The 23,248-nt window shown below is 41.5% G+C and overlaps 1 protein-coding gene across 1 annotated transcript in view; it reads right to left on the bottom strand.

Annotated features, from left to right (window-relative positions):
- Positions 1 to 1,600: 1,600 nt before the first annotated feature.
- LOC311040558 (cilia- and flagella-associated protein 47-like) overlaps positions 1,601 to 23,248 on the bottom strand; it is a gene marked incomplete at both ends in the record, with an annotated part of 83,351 nt that continues 61,703 nt past the window's right edge. Inside the window, 5 exons of the mRNA XM_084050889.1 lie at positions 1,601 to 1,658; positions 7,281 to 7,350; positions 7,550 to 7,607; positions 19,885 to 20,058; positions 23,098 to 23,241. Coding sequence (XP_083907015.1) covers positions 1,601 to 1,658; positions 7,281 to 7,350; positions 7,550 to 7,607; positions 19,885 to 20,058; positions 23,098 to 23,241 — 504 coding nt within the window. The remainder of the gene's footprint in view (positions 1,659 to 7,280; positions 7,351 to 7,549; positions 7,608 to 19,884; positions 20,059 to 23,097; positions 23,242 to 23,248) is intronic.

Below are 23,248 nucleotides of genomic sequence, written 5' to 3' on the forward strand. Positions count from 1 at the left end.
CCCAGTCTTCGGGTTCCAACTACGGACGCAACTTCAAACAACAGCAGCAGACTTTACAGGATCTACAAAGACTTCCTTGACGATGATGATGACGAATGAGTGTGTTGCTTTTTCTGAGCTTCTCCCCCCATATTGTACCTTTTTTAGTTCACCTCGGACCACGGGTACCGGCGGGGGCCTAGCCTCGATTTTTAAATCGGCCCACCAGTGCCGCCTGATCCATCCTACTGTCTCCTACTCCAGCTTCGAGCTGCAGACTTTTGAGTTGAACCTGGCCTCGCCCCTGCTCTGTGCAGTACTATACCGCCCCCCTAAATATAACAAAGATTTTATTAATGACTTTTCTGAATTCCTGTCTAGTATCACATTAAAGTATGACCATTTCCTCGTTTGCGGTGACTTTAACTTGCACGTATGTTGCCCATCAAAACCCCTTGTGAAAGACTTTTTTAACCTCATGGACTGCTTCAATCTCACCCAGTCTGTAACCGGCCCGACACACGAAAAGGGCCACACACTGGACCTTGTGCTTTCCTACGGCCTATCTATTCCCCACACTGAACTGTCCCCATTAGCTAGCAGTATCTCCGACCATATACCCATCCTATTCACCGCTGCAATTCCGCTATCAGCAGCCAGAGATCTTGCTCCTCCAATCCGCTCCCGCACACTCAACCTCCAAACCGCATCACATTTTTCTGAAATGTTCACCACTTCCCCCATGACCACATTAGACAACAGCCACTGTCTCAATGTGGATAGTCTCATTTCTAGATTCGATTCCACTGGAGACTAAGATCAAAAACCACACGGGCAATATGCTCTATACGGAAGTCCGGTCCTACACCGTTGACGCCATTGTCATCCTGGGCAGAGTGTCAACGGCTGCCACGGAGGCCCTGGAAGAACTTCTTGGCAGCGTGCGGGCTTTTGCGCAAAATAACGCAGATCTGCGTCCATGGCAGCCAATGTGTTAATCATTTTTTGTAAATAATCGTTTTGTAATTCATAAATAAAGGCTCATTTTTATTAATACTTTTTTTTTTGAAAGAACGCAGATCTGCGTTCTTGGCAGCGTGCGGGCTTTTGCGCAAAAGAACGCAGATCTGCGTCCATGGCAGCCAATGTGTTAAAATTAACTGTTGAATAGCTCTATATTCTGATAGTACTCATTGCTATAGAGTGTTTGTTCAGTATTAAGAGTCTCCTTGTCTCTCCACCTCTTTATTAAACAGAAAATGTTTGATATTGCCTTGGAGGCCGTGAAGGACATGATGCCCAAAAAGCCAACACAAACAGTGGGATGAGGTGAGTGGATTGAATAACAATGTGTCACTTCCTGACGTGTTGTAAGCTTGTAGATCAGCTATTTCTGCTATTCTTAATATGACAATAATGTATTTGTATATCTAAATTATTTTCGTGACAGGGGTGCCAGGTACAAATCAATTCGTACATGGAATAAAGCTGGGCGGAGGAACCTTCATGACTTCATCTGCTCTGTGGTACTGTGCGGTGAGTGAATTCAAATCATATCAAATCAAGGAGTACTACCCCCCCCACTGTACTATAATACTGTACCTCTCTTCTTTCAGAGATTTTACAGGCCAACTGCCGAAGGAGCGTCCGATAGGGAGGTAAGCATCATGATGGACCAGCTGGACGCCATAACACAATTATGTGTTACAGAAAAGTTGTGGTGTTGATTGCATAATTATTGCATATTGCTTGGCCCCCAGTTATTGCTGCTTACAGTTATATTTATTATCATTATTGCTGCTGTTGCGACAATGGAACCAGAACCAAAACAATTCTACCTTTACGCAACGGTAAAGAAACCTTCACAAGTTGACTAAGTTTCACTCTTCCTAAAGACTACTTTGTCTGATTTATAGATGCACTAAATATTCAGTCACCCTAATGACTTGTTTGTTTGAGGCAATCAAAGAAACAGCACACTGCAGCGTGGTCATATCTTAACCTTACAAAGTTAGTCACAATCAGTGTCCCAGCAGTTGCTGTTAACCCGAATCCCCTATTTTCACGATCCACAAGGAAACAGTCATGAAGGTATGCAAAAAAGAAAATAAGCTCACAGCTTGTAGATCGGCTACTCTCAAAATGGTATCGGTACATCTATCTAACCACTACTGTTCCTAACGCTCCCAGGTGGATAACGCCTTGCAGCTGGCCGTTGACGCCGTCAGAGCGGGCATCAACACGGACATGCAAAATCTTAAAATCTTAAGATTTTGAGGCTTGAGCTTATTGCGATGGCTCCAGCCGAGCAGCTGGCCATTAACGCCGTCAGAGCGGGCATCGACGCAGACATCCAGATGTTCGGCCCAGTGAGGAGCGTTATGGTCATAAACCGGATTCTAGCAGCCCATTATGCTGATACAAGTTTCTCCCTATGTTTGTTACCGTTGGGAAATATAAAATATATATAGGTAAAAAATACCCTGTACATTTCTTTATTGGAACAAGGCTTCATGATATCCTCAAAAACTATTTTAACGCAACAAAATGAATTACCACCATTTTAGTTAATTCTGATAGTCATTTTTTTCAAGTAAAAACACTTTTGGAAGTGTGATCTAATGCTAGTCTATTATAACTAGATAACATCATTAATCATTGTCTTCATTATAGGAAATGTAATGAGTGAATTTTAACATTTTTATAATTGAAAACAAGATATATTGAAATATGAAACCCTAACCCTACATAATATTTTTGCAGCTATATTTTTACTTCATTACACGTGTGTGCACACACACACAAATAATAAATAATTGCATTATTTAATCGATTTATGAAAGTTGCAGCCCTAGTCCCTCAATCATACAAGTGGCCAATATCTTCTGACTTGAATCCAGGATCGATAATGAAGCCTCCATCTGGAAAGGGAAAAAGACCCACAAATGTGAAGACCCCAGGCCCGCCTGTAAAGGAACAGGAGGCCTACCTGGTTGATCCTGCCAGTAGCATATGCTTGTCTCAAAGATTAAGCCATGCATGTCTAAGTATATTCCTGAATGTGAAGAAGACCCCAGTCCCAACCGCAAAGGGACAGAGAGATCCGGGGTGTCGGTCGCTGGGGGAAACGCCACTGAATGTGTCGGCTGTCTACAAACCCACAGTCAGACAACAAGGAAGAACTGACCAGCAGACTTTACAGGCTCTACAATGACTTTTTCGATGATGATGACGAATGTAAAAGATTATGAGGGAGGGAGGCACGCAATGCCGATCCGAGGGAGGGAGGAAGGGGAGGCCGAGGTCATATTTTTAAACTTGTTTTCGTGAACCCCCGGCCGTCGCCAAACAAAGCCAAAGAGTACAACTCTTAGCGGTGGATCACTCGGCTCATGCGCCGATGAAGAACGCAGCTAGCTGCGAGAAGTAATGTGAATTGCAGGACACATTGATCATCGACACTTCGAACGAATGAGGCATATCATTAATTTGTGATATAGTCATATAGGTACAAGCAGTGACATGTTGGTGGGGCGTGTTCTATCTAGAGTATAGAACAGAGAGAGTAGTCTTTGACTCATCACTATCTTTCATACACTATATCAAAAGCATCACAAAATTTGCCTTTTTCCATCTGCGCAACATAGCCAAAATTTGTCCAATACTCTCACTTCCCGATGCCGAAACCCTGGTTCATGCTTTCATCACTTCAAGAATAGACTACTGTAATGCCCTCTTCTTCGGTTTACCATCAGCAGCAACAAATGGCCTTAGACTAGTTCAAAATGCAGCAGCTGGATTACTAGCCAGGAAAAGGAAATATGATCACATCACACAAACACTCATAGCACTACACTGACTGCCTAGGCTATCTAGGCTAAAAACCTATTTTTTCCCTGCACTAATGTTCCCCCTAGTTTTATTGAATTTATTGCTACTGTACGTTCTTGCCCTGTGGTTTTAAATATTGTTCAAAATGTATTCTCTTCCCCCTCCCCTTTTTTTTGTCGTTCTGTACTTTTTCAGAACCGTGTACTGCTGCATGGTCATTTGTTTGACCATGCATGCGGGCACATTTTACTGCGTTTCTTGGCTACGGTGTCTTTTTGTATGACCTGTTGTGAAGTGCACAGGGACCCCTTGGGGTGATTTACTATACATAAAAATAAACTGAACTGAAACTGAACTGAGTGGGAGATGTATTCACAGTTACTTGAATGGGAGGCTATCAGGAAACCCAAGACACAAGATTGCCCCTACACCGCACCACAGATCCGACCGGTCTATGAAAACAAGCCATGCATACACGACACACACACACAGAGAGAGAGAGAAAATAAAGCATGCAGCTGGTTCAATATGACTGTCAGTCTGTTGAATCAGAACTTGAAATAACCCATTAGTGTGTTTTATTTTCTCTTCTATCTGGTGTGGGACCCCCAGAAGATTTTTCAATCTGTGCATCTCTAGTTTGCAGCGCCATCATATGTCTGGCCACGCAAGCCTTCCGTTGGCAAATTAAGGCGTAGCAATACATCCTTTATCACCTTTGCCAGATTTTCTCCAGTGGTCAGTGAAATCTCATAGAAGCCAATAAATTCTTCATGTACAAGCAAATTCTTGTCAACACCTTAAGCACAATGCCTCTTGTTCTTTTCCTGACTGATCTCTAGTGCCATCCATTAGAATGAATGGAGAACTGCAGGTGTGGAAAGAGTGGATTTTCAGGGTCTCGAATGTTTTCAGCAATGCCACTAACAATTGAGTTGCTCATCAAGTTAAGGAACTCATTTTGAATTCTTCCTGATGTGTAAGAAGCTTTTTTTACTTGCTAACCACCTCGTAAGGCATGGGTCATCTTCTGCTTTGTACTTAAGGAACTCATTTTGAATTCTTCCTGATGTGTAAGAAGCTTTTTTTACTTGCTAACCACCTCGTAAGGCATGGGTCATCTTCTGCTTTGTACTTAAGGAACTCATTTTGAATTCTTCCTGATGTGTAAGAAGCTTTTTTACTTGCTAACAACCTCGTAAGGCATGGGCCATCTTCTGCTTTGTACTTAAGTAGTTGATCAAGATTTCCTTCACTAGAATCGTGGCCCCTGAGAGCTATTCCCTGTCTCGCCAACTGCACAGCACCAATAATTTTTAAGAGGCAGGCCCTTGCTTCTGCCTGCTGTGATACGGCCACACTAGCCAGCTGACACGGTACTGATCGGTCTTCATACAGAGCGGCATTTACATCCACCTTGTGACAATCTGAATTTTCATGTTAACGGAATCTCTCAGATGCCTTCATTACATTACTGTAATTTAGCAGATGCTTTTATCCAAAGCGACTTACAATAAGTGCATTCAACATAGTTAGGGAACAAAACTACTAATCACCAGAAGTCTTAAGTGCATTCTCTTCTAGACCAAGCAACTAAGAGTATAACTAGCGCTAAGGTAAAAGTGCAATATATCAGCTACCTGCTTTCTTAAACAGATGAGACAAAATAGGAAAATCAAATGAGCAAGAGATAAAACAAATAAGTGCATCGAATAAACAAGATCCAGTAAAACAATAACACGAGAGTTCGTACAACTAGTTAACAAGTAGGCAAGGTGAAGAGGAAGTGTAGACTAGAGTAGTGTTTCCTGAAGAGGTGGGTTTTCAGACATGCGGCGAAAGATGGTTCAGTGACTCTGCTGCCCTGACATCAATGTCAGCACAATCAATGTCAGGACAGCAGTCAATGTCAAGAACATCCAGTTCCTGAAGCCTGCTGAAAATAAACGCTGGTTCTGCATTCTTTGCAAGTGGTGAAGCATTTCTATAAAACACTTTGCAACAGTGAAAGCAGAGCAGAACACCATCTACACGTGGATTGAAATGGAGCCATGGATATTTTTTTGTACCACTCAGCGTGGAAGGAAAGAGTATATTTTTTCCTACTTGCTTCTTAACAATTAGTCTAGGACCTGGTTGATTTGGTTTTGCTGCCGAGAATGACTGGTTGGAGACTGCCACAGCAGACGTGACCTCTGTGTCCAGCACCATGCCGTCCTCATCTTCTTGAGCTCCTACCACTTCAACATCCTATAATGTAAAAAAAAAAAAAAAACAGATTGACATGATGTAGCTCAATGTTAATATTCCAGAGTATACATGGGCAACTGGTGGCCCGGGGGCCACATGCGGCCCCCACCTTCACTTAATGCGGCCCGCAGGTTAATACCAGAATACTGATATATGATTGATTGCAAACATGCAAACATGACCCGCTTTAATTACTTCAGTCTATATTAGTAGCTTAATGACTAGTATTAACAGTTTTTATGTCCAATGTATTTGTATTTAAGTTCATACAGTTACATAAGTATAACTAAATGCATTTGAAATAAAATAAAAATGTTACTTTTCAGGATTCCAATTAAAAAATAGCAAAAATAGCAGATCTACAAGCTCAAAACACGCGACGCATTTTGAGCTTGTCGATCGGCTTTTTTTGCTACTTTTGTATGACATAGAATGGCAAAAAAAAGTTAAAATACGGCCTGACAGTATATGCAATGTGGCCCTCTGGCGTGAGTGTGGAAATATAGCGGCCCTCTCCATCATCAAAGTTGCCCACCCCTGTTCCAGAGCATATTACTCCTCCCTAAATCTCCTCTGTCTTCTACTGAATACATCTCTACCACATCTAAACGTGTTCACTTTAGGATGAGGGCAAACCTCAAACTTAAAACCATGGGTAAAAAAGATGTGGGTTTTTTGAATGTATGTCTGTATGTATGTACGTACAAGCATGTGAATCTGTACTATGCGTGGAGATACCTTGCTTTATTTATATTTTTATGTTATATACTTTTTATTTTTGTACACTTTGTTGCTTGCTTTTTATTTCTATGTATACGTGCTTATGTGTATTTTCTTTCGTATATATATAATTTTTTTTATTTATTTTTTTTATTATTATTTTTTTTCTGCAAATGTCTGGAAACCTGCCCAAAAATCAGGAGTGAAACATTGGAATATCAACCGACAAACTACCATGGACTTTAACAGTAAAGACAAACAAACTGAGATCTCTCAACAAAAGGACTGAAGTTACTTCAAATAAGGATCCCTCTCATTACATCTGGACTGAATGGCCCTCAACATAAGAGTGTTAAATGTACTCATTTAATGTAAATGTGATGCCCAACATGACCTACCTTGCTCTAAAAAAGAATAGAAAGTTAAAAAAAAAAAAAAAACATGGGTAAAACAAATCCTTTTTTGCAATTGTGGCCTGGCAATTTTATTTGACAGCTCACCTCGACCTCTGCAACGTCGTCATCTTGCTCTCCCCACCGAGCTTGATGCTGGCTGATGTGATGTACGCTCCTAAAAATACAGAACACAACACACATCCCTAATAATGCTTAGTTTAGCTCAATACATTCCACAACATGAGCTTTAATCTAGCTAAATGAACACATATTGTACATGGCATTTAGACAAGATTTATAAAGATAACGTAATTGCAGTTTCCTTCCAAAGTAAAGACATCGCATAGTAAATTGAGCTCCACTAACATGACTACGTGGTTTGAGAAAGGCATCGATCCTCTTCCGTTTCCCTCCTTGCATTGTGTCTTCTTTCTTGGAAAACAAAAAGGAACATGAGAACGTTTAAAAACGCTGCACACGGTGACCAACAGACCATCAGGCTAGCATCAACAGCTAACGACAGTAGCCTACACCGTTGGTTCTCAAAGTGGGGTCCGGGGACCCCCAGGGGTCCTTGAGGGAGTTCCAGGGGGTCCCCAGCTAAATGATGGATAGTTAGGAACCAAATGGACCCTTATGGGTCTGTAACTCTGAGAGTGTACAAATGGAACCAAATGGAGCCGTTAGGGTCCATTTGGTTCCATTTGTACACTCAGAGTTAAATTATAATTGATTTTACTATATAAATTGGGGTCCCAGAGATAGAAATGGCATTAGATGGGGGTCCGTAGCCTCTAATGCATGTCAAACTTGGGGTCCTTGAAATTAAAATGGTTGAGAATCATTGCTAGAGACGTAAAAAAAATCTTCTCTTATGGGGGTTCCTGGCATATCTTTTCAAATGGGGGTCCGCAGGCTAATAAGTGTCAATTTGGGGGTTGTATTTTTACCCAAACATCTTTCACCAACAGTCCCAGTGCATCATATAAATAGTGAAGGCCTTAAAGGGATATTTCACTTTCTGGGTCATTTTATCGTCTACACAGACTTTTGTGAGTTTTGTATAGGAAGGGGACGTGTCTGATAAAATTAATATCAAATATCTTAATACTGAATCAAGCAACTTAAAAACGGTCTGGGGGGCTCACAAAAGCGACTTTACAAAATATATAAAATGAACATACTTGACAGCAAACTAAACTAAAGAAAACAACCTAGGAACTTAAGAAACTGGCAAACAGGCGACACCCTTAAACAAGGACCCTGGCAGCTCTCCCGTAAGTGCTTACAGCTGGTTGCTCCAAGTCTAACTGAACTCCCCATACTTGTAGCATGCCTGCTTTTTAACCAGGTGGGAGTACACCTAGCACCATGAAAGTCATTTGTATCCATTATCTCAAACAAGGCAAACCAAGGCCCATGAGTGAATCTACAATTACATAAATGCTTCTTAACCTATTGAGACCTGAAGCCGGTTCTACATGTCTCCTAAATCTCAACAGTTTTCTGAAAAAGCTATGTTTCTATATCAGTGGTGCTCAATCTTTTTCACGTCAAGGACCCCCAAAATGATATGTATTTGGCCGCAGACCCCCATCAAAATATTTAGTTCCAGGGACCCCCCAGAAGCAAAGAATTGAGTAAAAATGTTCGCTTTAAAAATATATATATTCAAAGATTTGCACACATTTTCATGATTTTTCAAAAATAGCAGATCTACAAGCTCGTAGCGCGGCACAGCCCAAAGTTCCAGGTCTTAATGGGTTAATCTACAATTACATAAATGCTTCTTAAACATAATGTCAATGAATACACTTCAATACATATTTCAGGCACAAAAGGCATACAAGCAAAATGCTAAACAACATGAACAAACACCCCTCCTCTTCTGCAGTACTTGGCACCCTCCAATCTTCAGAGTGCCAGCACTGCAGAGGAGAACAGGTGAGGTGACAGCACCAATGATTACCACCACCACCACCACCACCACAATGAACTACCCCAGATTCAATAAACAGAAACTTCAAACGTTAAAATGCATTGGGAAATACGCTGTTAAGAACACTGTCCACATGAGCCAACACTTCCACAGTCATTTCCAAAGCCGGGCCGGCAAAGTTAGTCAAATGTAAGCCGTTGTGTAGATTGTCCTCAATCAATGTGTATTGATTGTGTCAATCAGTGCCCCGTGACACACTGGCCTACACAGAACAAACAATTTAACTATCGAATGGATCTAATTTGTCTGTTCAAGGACGAGTTTTATCAACATGAGACCAAGTTACAAAATGAAAATGATACATATTGTTCGCTACAATATTAACTAAACATCCTATAACTTACCTCTGTAAAAGTTGTGTGTACCCGTCCCATCACACACACAGAGGCACTGGGTTGGTTTGCATGGATGGTGTGGTACTTCAGTGAAGCTGCAATGGGTTTGGTTCAAGACAAAATATATGTGGTTATGGCACCTCCACTGGTTCTGACTTCACAGCAGAGTGCAAGCAGAGCTGCCATAGTACATAACATGTTACATTTTTACATCCTCATGAAGTGCATTATAGATGTGACTTTTAACATTGGGTTTACAGTGGTTTGAAGTAAGGTTTTTAAATTGCCTGACGGCGCCCTCTGGCGGTACATAGAAATAACAGCAGGCGATGTTGCTGGCTGCTACATGGGCGAACAGTCTTCACCCGGGTGGTTGAAGCCAGAAGGGGGCGAGGGGCGGGGCTGCTAGTTTCTACGTCACATCCTGGACGGCGCTAGCCCCGCCCACACCAAGCGAGCTGAGACAGCGCAAACGTCGAGGCACAGACGGCTGTGTTGTTGACGGACAACGGATGATGAGAAACAAAAATACAACGGATGCACGCTTATGAGAAACAAAAATAAATATTCACTACTACGACTACTTTTGTATTTGACATTTTTCAATTTCTCTAAATATTATAAACTTTCACATATCGCGTATGAAAAGGCTACTATGGGCTACAGTGAAGTCGGACCGAATGACTGAAACGTTTTTTCTTTTTTTACTCTTGGTGTGGGGATTATGTTATGAAAGAAGAGAAATTGCAACTGCTATAGTCCATGGGAAACCATAAACCTACATCTAAATGAGTTGCCATATTTACATATTAACATTGAAACTCCGCAAGATATTCCTCTACACTTATTTAGAACATTGCTCCTCCTGCTGCTGAGAGCATCTCAGCACTAGCATTACTCCTGCCTGCACTTTCATAAGCAGAACAAAGTTTAGTCTGTCTTTTTTTGTGATCCCAGTACAGGCCTGATGCCATGACGTGAATTCTCCTCCGGGGGTCAACAAAGGTCTATTTTGGGTTGATGGTCCACATAGCAAAGTGCTGATATTTAATTAGAAAGGCAGAGAATATTTGTCATTGTGCTTCAATTCGCGTGGCCGCACAGCCCCGCCAGCCCCGCCCCTCGCCCCCTTCTGGCTTCAACCACCCGGGAGAAGACTGTTCGCTTAACAGACGACGTCACACTGGTTGCAAGCGTCATACTGGTTGCAAATTGAACCCATTCTGACAGGTCTTGCGCGGCAGCACTAGCCAACACACAAGAGGGGGTTCAGGTTGGGGGCAGTGTTGCCAGATTCTGTGACAGAAACAAGCAACCAGGTCTAGGAAAACAAGCCCAAGAGAAGCAAAGCAAAGCAAAGTAAAGCAAAGTTTGTTGTTTACCCAGGGTGTCGGACTAAGCACGAAGCTTGTTTCCAGCCGGACCCTGCATGGAAGCCTTGCTCAAGGGCTATTCAGCGGTGATTCATGATTGATGTGATGAATTGGGGAATCGAACTAGGGACCTTCCGGTATCAAGGCCGCCCCTCTAACCACTAGGCCACCGCTGCCACTAAGCGACTATGGGGCCACGTGACATGAGCACTTAAAACACACATAATCTATTTGAAAATAGCAGATCTACAAGCTCACATCGCGACGCGTTGTGTGCTTGTAGCTCTGCTATTTTCAAATAAAACCTTGGTGGAAAATGACAATAAGCAGACCTGGCAACACTGGGGTGCGATGAAACCAAACCAGCAAACCCCAAAACAGGTTGAGAATTGATTGCATGAAACAAATCACCTGTGCATTCAGTCTCAATGTTACAAACAAACAAGTAAACAAATAATTGGTCTATACAGAACGTAGTGCAACAACATTTACCTGCAATGGGTTGGTTCCAGACACAAAACATACGTGGTCGGCACCTCCACTGGTCTGGTTCTGACTTCTACAGGCAAAGATAACATTGATTTCAGTATCAAAATACATAGTGTCAACTAACGTGAATTACAGCAACACGAATATACACAGAAACAACATGTCAACTGCTGTTATATGACCGCGTATCTTACAATAAGTCTCACGTTAGCTTTAGTGTCATTTATAATACTTTTGTAGAGCAGCACCAGACCGTGACTTACAGTGGAGTGCGAGTAGAACTGCCGTGATAGTCACACGATCCGATCACATTTATAGACATAAGATATAGATAACTAACCATTCCTTGCAGGACAGACTATAGATACATACTTTAGCAGGCATTTCACGATAAAAACTTCAAACTGTTACACTTCTAATTAGTAATCATCCGAGTTTGGTTGTTTGTTTCCAACAGCACAGCTCTCTGCACAGCTGAGCCGGCACGCCCCCTGTTTGAATGGATGTAATCACGTGCTGCAGACAGTGTTGCCAGAATGTGTGAGAGAATTAAGCAACCAAGGTCTAGGAAACCAACTAGGCACTTTAAACTTAGTGTATAACCGTTCCTAAATTGTTTTGTTCTGACTCTGAGGCAGAATAGAGTTGCACCACCTCACAAGTTCAAACTTAGCCTAGTTATGGCTTAAATGGCTTTTAAAAAAAAAAAAACATTTAGACCAGGAAAGTATCTGTGTCATTTTTAGATTTATTTGGCTATTCAGGTAATGTCATTGTGTTACCTGGGCAGTCAACACCAATCACTAGAACTCATGAGTTATGAGCTTGTAGATCTGCTATTTTTTGACAAATCGTGAACATTTGTGCAAATCTTTAAATATATATTTATACAATGTTTTTTTTAAAAACATTTGTAACATATTTTTGTTCCAGGGACCCCCAGAAGCAAAGATTTGAGTTATATATATATTATTCAAAGATTTGCACACCTTTAAGATTTTTCAAAAATAGCAGATCTACAAGATCATATATATGAGCTTGTATATCTGCTCATCATCAGTCATACTGTCATTTTAAGTGTCCATGAATTGTTTGTCCGTATTGATGAATGAATTGTCCATATTCACATAAACATAAACACACCTAATACAACTACAATGATTTATACAATTTATACAAAGGAAACACATAACAAAAGACGTACCATGTGCGCCTTCTGCACAGAATCTAGGACAGTGGTTCTCAAACTTTTTCATGTCGAGGAGGACCCCCAAATTGACACTTATTAGCCCGCGGACCCCCATTTGAAAAGATAAGCCAGGGACCCCAGTAAGAGAAGATTTTTACAGCTCTAGCAGTGATTCTCAACCATTTAAATTTCAAGGACCCCCAGTTTGATATGCATTAGGCTACGGACCCCCATTTATATGGCATTTCTTCTATCTCTGGGACCCCAATTCATATTGTAAAATCAATGTTAACTTAACTCTGAGGACTAACGGGTCCATTTGGTACCATTTGTACACTCTCAGAGTTACAGACCCATAAGGGTCCATTTGGTTCCTATTCATCATTTAGTTAGGGACCCCCTGGAACCCCCTCAAGTACCCCTGGGGGTCCCCGGACCCCACTTTGAGAATCAATGATCTAGGAGGTTAGGTTTGTATAATGTTTCAAAAAATTATCAGATGAAGAAAGAGCTCCTTCCTCATCAGAAACTCAGTAGTACTGATTACAGGCATTTTAGGTATAAAATGTGTACCCAATGTTCAAGTGATTGGTGTTACATAACATGACTGCCCAGGTAACACAATGACATTACCTGAACAGTAGATGGCACTGCAGTAATATCAAAAAAATCAATACAGAGATTCACTGAAATATAAACCACATTCAAAATGTAAATAAAATACAAAAAAAATATACAACCCTTTTATGGCAACAGCTAGACTTAGCATACTGTATACGTCGGCTATTTTCAAAACATCTGGGGGGGAGGGGAATATTTGGATAAATAAGCAACTATACACTTTAGAAACAAGCCCCCCCAAAAAAACGCAACCCACAAGCCACTTTACAGAAAAACAAGGCCAAAGTCGCTTATAATAAGCTGGCATGGCAACACTGGCTGCAGAAGTGTGTGCGTTCAGGCCAAGGGCCAAGGACCCCCTAGCACAGACTGAGATTAAGCAGGGACCCCCAGTACATGTGGTATAAAACTGTTGCAGCTTAAACTTTTTCATAGGTAGCTTTATAGACTTGTTAAGACATACATAATCTATTCTATTAATGTTGGATTCATGTTGATGTGTCCCAATCAAGGGGCAAGGCTTGGATATTTACGATGAGGCCAACAAGGAAGCTTATGAATGGCCAGAGTGAGGCACTGTTTTACCCTGCGCCGACCTGCAGTGTCAGAAAGAATTTATTTTAACGCAAGTGAATGGGTTTTTGACAAACTTTAGACTAGATTTTCTTACCGTAATAAAAAATTGTCATAAATTCTATATGCTTCCAGTCGCTAGTCCTTTCAATCATCATGATATGCGTTTTGCTAAATTATGGTCCCATTTATTCTAAAATTGACGATAAAGTAGGCTATGCTCCAGGAGGGGCGGGATGATTTGATTGACAACCTACACAACCAATAGCATTCATTCCCCGCCCTACTCTTGATTGACAAGCTACCTAACCAATAGCATTTTTGGGGGTTGTTTTCCAATAGCGTTTGAGTTACGGCGTGGCCAACTGTATATATATTAACGATGGAGGAATACATGTTCCTGAACTATCGGCTTCATTTTCGTTCTGTAGAAAGCAGGGGAGTGGCTTTGTCCATTCTTTTTTACAGTCTATGGTCCCAATGAGGACCTGCAGTTCTTTCCTCTGGCCACCTGGGGGCATCATACAAATAATTCTAAACATGACAAGAAAACAATCATGGTCTACCAAAAGCCTGTTTACAGTTAAAATGATCAACATTGGCCAATCATATCTTAACACATTGGGTGCCAGCATTTTTTCATAACAACTTACCGTGGATGCCAGCATTCTCCCCATTGACTGCGCTTTGCTGTTCAAAGCTCTAAAACTCCGCAACGAGCAAATCCACGTTAAAAAAAAGCATCCATTCATGTAGCGCGATGACCCTGGCTATAGCCTGGAACGATAACATTTCACTCGCAAGTTACGGGGACGGATCGCGTATCGCTCATGACCGGTTTCCCACACCGGAAACAGATTCGGAGATATAAGCGTTTTAAAGAAGGAAATAGACAGGAAGCGGATGGGAGCCATGTTTTTGTTTCCGGTGATCTAAGCGGCAGCACGGTTCAGCCAGAACTGCGAAAAGTGGCAGAAAACTCAACAGAATAAAGGGAACATTAAGGGCGGATTCACACTATGGTCTCGGGTGCGCACTCCAGACCGCTTGGCAGGTGTCGCGCTAGTGTGAATATTGCGCATCGTTCCCCGAAACGGATCACCGTTCCGTTCCCGAAACCACCTCCGGAGGCAGTCTCGGATCCGGATCATGCGTTTTCGGGTACGGTACGCTGCAATGGGTCAATCCACACATCTCCGTTCGCAACCGTTCAGCGTCCGTTTCCGTTAGCCGGAAGTCCCATCCACTCCCATGTTAAAAAAAACGTGACCGTACTGTCCCTTTTTTTTAACATGGGAGTGGATGGGACTTCCGGCGAACGGAACCGATGCGGAACGGACGCCGTACGGTCGCGAACGGACATGTGTGGATTGACCCAATGTGAAAGCAAGCGTACCGTTAGACGGAAGTGGACCGCTATTTGGAATAGGTGACGGTATATAAACTCGACAAAAACAGCCAACAAAAACACGTCGCAGATCAATCCACAGGGGTTCAACCATGGCCGTAACATATCCACACCAAGCAGTAGCACAGCTGAGCAGTATGTCCAGCAAGCATGAAATTTCTTCATTAGACCAGAGGGAAAAGTAAATTTGAAGTGCCAAATTGTTTTAGTAAGAAATGTAAATGGCAAATAGCCTACATATTTCACATGAACATTTTGTTCATGCTGTTATGATTTGTTACAATGTTTTGTTCAAATGTTTATTTTCTTTTATTGAAGGACATGATGTTTTGGCTGACTTGGCTGTTTGCAATAAAACAGGGTCATTGACCAGTATTTCTATATACTAAGTTTTTTTATCAAATCTTATTAGTGTGAAATCACAAGAGGTTCTCTCGAAACACTACATATCTTTGCTGTTGGGAAGAAACCCTGTATCGCCATATTGCAACTTTTAAAGAGGTGGTGCCATGGTTTTGCACTTTTTCTGTTTTTCATGTGTCTATGAGGTTGATAGAACTTCATTAAGGCCCCCGCTGGTGGTTTTATGGTGTTTCATGTCTTCTCTGACTATTTGGAGTTTTTTCCTGGAGGCTGAAACCTTGAGAGTCAAACGTGCCAATCCAAAAACAGGGGCATAGTGACATCACAGAGCCCCCAAAAAACATACCCTCCCCCTCATTATCATAACACAACAGGTGTGGGCATGAGGAGGAGGAGGGACTAGGACAGGTGGGTGGCGCTAAGGTGGTGGAGGAGGTGCTAAGGTGAGAACCAGGCATACTTAATGAACTGGAGGCGTGTCCACATAAAAACATTTTTTTTAACAATTTCTGTACACTTTTTTTTTTTGAAAAAAATCCTTACATAATAATAATACCTTATGATCAGGTTTTAGGGTTGAAAAATATCATGGCACTCCATCTTTAATGCTTTTTCATCATAAATGAATGCCCTATTGTCATACAGTGTCACACAAAAGTAGAAAAAATAGCCAAGCTACAAGCTGAAAATGCGGCGCAATGCGACACATTGAGCTTGTTGATCTGCTATTTTTGATATTACAATATAGAGAAGATAACCACACTGATCTTGCATTGGAAAATATATTTTTTATTTTAAATATGAACAAAGGCAGGAGATGCACGTCCCCACAGTTTTTAGCGGCGCAATCCTGCTCTATACCTGACTTTGTCCGTGTTCACCGTCAACGTTCTGATTGGTCAGACCCGTCAACGTTCTGATTGGTCAGACCCGTCAACGTTCTGATTGGTCAGACCCGTCAACAAAGTGATTGGTCAAGCTTCACGTGACACATGGCTATAAACACATTATAAACACATATCGATGACATAATGTATCAAAGGCGCCACTACCTTCACACAGGGTGTGATTTTTTTTTTACACACAGTGCTGGACCCACAAATCATAAATAAATAAAAATAAAAAGGTGAGTCTGCACACAAACTGCTCTACAGTCTTTTTAAATTATAACCAAAAGCTCTAAAGTTAACGTTTCTCCCATGTAGGGCTAATAAATTAATACATAAAATAAGGAGACTATTTTTATTTTTTAAATAACCAAAAGGGAACTTTCTCTTATTATTATTAATTACTTTGGAGACTATGGCAAGCGCGATCCTATCGCACATGCACTTCCTACATGACCAGCTATGGCTTTGCAGTCCAGAGGATGAGATCTGCACGTAATGCGCGGATGCGCAGATTAAACAACAGACAGGCAGCGTTGCGGAATGCGTTTGTGTCAACTGTACTTGTACTTTTCTTCATAGAGAAAAAGAAGAGCACAGGGCATATATATAGTATATCTTGTGGATATCTTGTGGAGTTTCAGCTACTATGCATCCCAGAAATATATAGCTTATAAGGCTTTGTAATTTGAAATTTGTAAGTAAATATGGTAACTCATTTAGATGTAGGCCTACGTAGGTTTATGGTTTCCCAAGGACTATAGCTGTTTCACTCATGATGCAATTTCTCTTTCATAACAGATACATACATGTGCCAGATAATCCCCACACCAAGAGAGTAAAAAAAGAAAAGACGTTGGGTTGATGTACTTTATTTAGACATGAGACATGAGAAACAGTACATGGAAGTACAATTCACAATACAAGGTTTCAGTCATTCAGTCCGACTTCACTGTATAGGCTACTATAGTTGCCTTTTCATAAATGATATATTTTTGTACTTAAGCTGTCGTGAAAGTTTATAACATTTAGAGAAATTTAACGTTTCAAATACAAAAGTAGTAGTAGTTGTGAAGGTTAGCAAACTGGACATTTAGACTGAATGTTTCCTGTATCCTCATCTTGCGCTAATGCACACAAGTGTTTCACCAGGTTTTATTTGTGTTGTTTCTCATAAGCATTGTCCATCAACAACACAGCAGTCTGTGCCTTGACTTCTGTGCGCTCACTGCGCTGAGCGCTCAGTGCGTTGACTCACTCCCCAACCGCAACCCTATATTTATGCGCGACCAGCACAAACATTGTCGCATAGTTGATGACGTCTGTGTCCACAGGCGAACCACTATGTGCATGCCGCCACCTATAGGATCGGGGGTATATATGCAAGTGTTCTCTGGTGCGCAAGGATCTTGGCCAATGTGAATGCAGGCCAGCTGGTAGAGGCCATTCGTATTCGGGAACGGTTCGAATGCAAACGGACCCAGTGTGAAGCCGCCCTAAGACAGGTCCAGAGCTGAGCTCTGGCCCCGTAAATATAATATGTAATATAACATATTACTCTTGATTCCAAGTAATTAGTAATATAATATAACTATATATTACTACTATATCACTTTTTTTTAAGGAGTAACATATAATAAGTAACATATTACTCTCCTGAGTAATATTGCCCAACACTGCTAGTGACTGCTCCACCTTTACTACTCATTATTGTGAATAGTCACTATAGGGCTGTCCCGATCCAACTTTTTCACTTCCAATACCGATATCGGCCGACACCAATCCGATAACAGTGTGTTCTTTTTTATAATTTTTTTATGGGCCGAAACCGATATCAATCCATTTATGTCTCTCTATTCTGACTGATACCAGGCAGGCAGCATACTTTTTGATCTATGATCTTTATTTATTACCTATTTTGTAGTCTGGAATGTTAGAAAAGATGTCATCTCTGTTTTGTTTTGTTTTCATAAATGAATGCACTACTTCAGTGGTTCCCAAAGTGAGGTCCCAGTACCCTCAGGGTTCCTTGAGGGGGTTCCAAAAGGACTCTTACAGGTCTAAGATATGGGGGTCCTTGACATAAAAAAAAAAGTTTGAAAACCACTACACTATTTGGTAAGAATTATGCATAACAACTTATAACAAAGACACTTTATAACTGACTAAGTTATGGTCGTTGTAATGTGCTGTTCTGCTGAACGTATCATGCATTATGACCAGCACTAATGCTTTTTAAATCTTGTTATACACTTTTGTATAAGTATAAACATTTATAACAAGTTTTATAATGCCTTAAAAGTGCATTATAATGCATTAAAAATGTGCTTATAAAGCATTATAGACCGGACCTTAATATACGGGATGAATTCATTCTACGGGAGGAATTCATTCTACTATTATGACACCAAAATGTGGAATGCCCAAGCACAACCATCAAAAACTGTGACTCCCTACCAGTGGTGGAAGAAGTAAGCTGACAGCGCTTCGCGATGCGATGCGTTGTGAGCTTGTAGATCGGCTATTTTCAAATAGCCTAGGTATAAAATAGGGCTAAAGTGGTTAATGAATGTTTTATAATATAATAATTAATATCTGCAAAGCAACTAGTTACTAAAGTTTTTGTAATAATTGTGGTGGAGTAAAAGTAAAATATTTGCCTCTGAGATGTATTGGAGTAGAAGTAAAAGTATTGGAAATTGGAAATACTCCATCCAGTAAAGTAAAAATACCTCAAAATTGTACTTAGCAACTTTACACCACTGATTGTATTGGTTCCATCTTGGAGGCAAACCTCTCCGGTAACAAAAACGCAGAAAGAGGTCAACCAAAGAATACGCTTTTTGTATAGGATTGGATGTCTAGTCAGTAAGAATACTCTGAAGATTCTTGCAGGGGCTCTCATACAAGGTTATTATGATTATGCATGCACTTCATGGTATCACAACAGCTCCAAGGTCTTAAAAAACAAACATCCCAAAAAAAAAAAACTAGTAAGGCTACTACTTGGCCTCAATCACAAAACCCATCTAACCCCTGCTCATTTTGCTAGGATTGGATGGCTTAGGGTTGAGGACAGAGTACAGCAACTTGCTATGGGCCAGGTCTTCAAGATACACCACAACATTGGGATCCCCCTGTATTTTTCAAAAGACTTCCAAAATGTTAATGAAGTCCACGATCATAACACCAGAGGCAGCTCCACGAATCATGTTCAACACAGATTTGGCTCAACAAAGGGAATGAACTCGTTCTCATGCTATTCATCAAAGATGTGGAATGCCCTAGGACCACAATGGAAACAAGCCCTCAGGGCTTTTTGAGTTATCCTTTTAGCATTATTGTATAACTGTACCTCTGTACTTTTAGCAAACTATTAAAAGTATTCAATCAATCAATCAAAACCCACTATTTTACACTTGGTGAATGACATTTTGTATCATCAGTCTGAGCTGAAGACTATATTATGTACCTGAAGGGTGACGTTCCTGTGGCTGTGGTTGGGGACTTGCAGCTCTGCGTTTGTAACCTGGCCGACAGGGCAGTGTAATACCACGTGGGCCAACGGCAGGGGGCGCTCTCCCACTCCTCTGAGTGTGAACATGTGCTCCGTACCATCCCCCTCGTTCACCAGGAGGAGCTGGCCCTGTTAGGGAGGGAGGGGCGGGGGTAAGGAGACGGCAAGACAAAACATGTGGTCCAGTGAGCTTCTCTGCACACAGTCTCTCACGCATAATAAAGCCCAGAGATCCTTTACAACACAAAGTGTGTGGCCAGAGGCACTTAGTACAATACAAACATTCACACAAACAACACTGACTGACCGACGTGACAAAATGCTTAGTCACAAACAGGCTATGGAATAGTAGGGAGTGCTAACAAAGTGACTTGAGGGTAATACAAATAAATGGTGTATGCTTTTTTTTAGGTATAATGTAGGCTATATTAAAAAAGTGCTGGAGCGAAAAACAAGAGGAAAACCTTTACATTTTGTAAGACGACCCGGCACTTGCAGCCAACACCATTGCATTGGTGGTTCAGTGGTAGAATTCTCGCCTGCCACGCGGGAGGCCCGGGTTCGATTCCCGGCCAATGCACACATTTATTTTTCATCAATTGTCTTTTCAAACACAATCGATGAACCTTTGAAGCATTATACTTGCAGAGGACATATCTATCTATAAATGGGCTGAATCTCTCCGTCCGTATGTCCGTCTGATCGACTTCATTATTGCTGTGCATATCGTGGGATATGTGCCGAGTGGGAAGCCGGTCAGAGCAGTGGATCTCCATGGATTTCCATATATGGACATCCGTGAAGAATACACATAATCTCTGTGTGAACCGCCTGACTGATGTCAGTAGCCTACTATGACCTCATACCGATGACATCAAGGGTCTCCGGGGACCAGTGGTGTAAAGTAACTAAGTAGATTTAACCAAGTACTGTACTTAACACATCGGGTGCAAAACACGGTCTGAACCGTGTGTTTACATAGTGGCGGTTCCGAAGCTTCGGTGCCGAACACGGTCTGAACCGTGATTTCAGTCTTTTTGTTTTTTTCGTTTTTCTCCGCGCGGGCGGGGCTAGAGCAGCTCTGGGAGCACCCATTGTAATCCTGCGAAGGAAGTGCCAGATCGCTCACCGGAAACACTTTTTTTTCCCCATCCGCTTCCTGTCTATTTCCTACTTTGAAACGCCTATATCTCCGAATCTGTTTCCTGTGGGGAAAAGCGGTCATGCGCGATGCGCGATCCCCCCCCCCGTTGTAACCCGCGAGGGGAATGTTATGGTTCCAGGCAGTAGCCAGGCTCATGGCAGAACATGAATCGATGCTTTTTTTTTCGTGGATTTGCTTGTAACGCACGCGGAAACGTTAAACAGCAAAGCGCAGTCAATGGGGAGAATGCTGGCACCCACGGTAAGTTGTTATGAAAAAATGCTGGCACCCGATGTGTTAAGTACAATTTTGAGGTACTTTTACTTTACTGGAGTATTTCCAATTGTCTATACTTTTACTTCTACTCCACTACATCTCAGAGGCAAATATTGTTCTTTTACTCCACTACAATTATTTGAAAACATTAGTTACTAGTTACTTTGCAGATATAAATGATTACATTATAAAGCATACATGAACCACGTTAGCCCTATTTTATACCTAGGCTATTTGAAAATAGCCGATCTACAAGCTCACAACGCGTCGCATCGCGACGCGTTGTGAGCTTGTAGATCTGCTATTTTCAAATATTTTAGTACTTTTACTTTTGGTACTTTAAGTACATTTTGATGCCAATACTTTTGTACTTTTACTCAAGTCAATTTTGAATTCCGGACATTCACTTGTAACAGAGTACTTCTACATTGCAGTATTGATACTTTTACTTAAGTAAAACACTTGAGTACTTTATCCACCACTGCATGGCCCTCTCACTATGTTTTGGTGTTTTGCACGGTTTGTTTTGGTAGCCCAAAAACGTCCCTGTCTACCAAAAGAAACAGTGAAAACACCAAAACATATTATGTGTTTCTGCAGGTAAACGCCACCACACTACTCCAGTGGCTGATAACTGCTGGTATAGATTAGCCTGACACTCAGCCAGATTTTTTTTACATTTAGTTTCACTCCATTAATAGTCTGAAGTCTGAACGGTCTCTCAGTGCAGCCGTTTTCTGAGATGGGGGCGTGGCCAAAGTGGCTCTCTTTAGCGATTGGTTCATATTGGATTATCCCGATCGGGCCGGGGCCGCCAGCAACATTTTCAACCGAGAGAACCCTGCCTTCTTCTACAGTGTCACCAGAGCCTAAATGCAAGGCTATAGCGACAGCTATAGAGCCAGGCTAGGTAGCCTATAGATTATTATTATTATCATTATTATTATTATTATGGGTCATCTTTTTAAATGTATTGTTAAGTTGTGTAAACACAAGGCAAAGTTACATACTATACTAAATCCAGTCCCAAGTAGCAAATACTTTTGAACCGTGCACTCCCATGAATCACCCCACCCCCACTCCCTTATGTTATCACCATTGCATTGGTGGTTCAGTGGTAGAATTCTCGCCTGCCACGCGGGAGGCCCGGGTTCGATTCCCGGCCAATGCAAACATTTATTTTCATCACTGATGTTTGGAATGAGCCTTTCGAGGACAAGGGGAAACACTCCCACATAGGCATTTGACTAAAGCATGAACCAAACGGGAAGGTATGATTTATGAATCAAGTGGCCACCCAAGTGTGGAATGCCCTAACCCCATCCCTTAAAATCGGTTCAATTTCATCTCAAACTTGCGCGAATTCCTGTAGTGTTATACATGTTAGTGTAATACATTTTGGGTTAACTGATAATGCACAGGAAATGGCTGATTGTTTTTGATAATCTTTTACTAAACATCAGATAAATCAAGTGCATCACAGATCGTTATTCTCTATACTCTATTTTTTACTTGTTTTTATGTTTTTTTGTGGTGACTGCGGACGTAAATTAGCATCTTTGCTAAATCCATCCAAATTCATTAATATGTGGTGTCCCGTCTAAATAAACAAATAAAGTAGAGTAATAAAGCAAAGTAGTGGTAGAATTCTCACTTGCCATGCGAGTGACCCGCGTTCGATTCCCAGCCAATGCATAAGAAGGAAAGAAGAAAAAGAACGAACATGCTAGTGAGACGTTGGTTCTTACCGTGACGACACGCCGGGCAGAAGGTGTGAAGATGAGGGGGTAGCAGGCTGTTGTCTCTGCTGCTATGGACATCACTGGAGGGCCAGAGAATCCTTCACCACTCACCGTGCTTTTTAGCTTCCAGTCCTGGCTGCTCTCATTGCGCTGGCAC

Source organism: Gymnoscopelus microlampas, assembly GCF_963454915.1.
Source record: "Gymnoscopelus microlampas genome assembly, chromosome: 24".
In the NCBI taxonomy this organism is placed as follows: domain Eukaryota; kingdom Metazoa; phylum Chordata; class Actinopteri; order Myctophiformes; family Myctophidae; genus Gymnoscopelus; species Gymnoscopelus microlampas.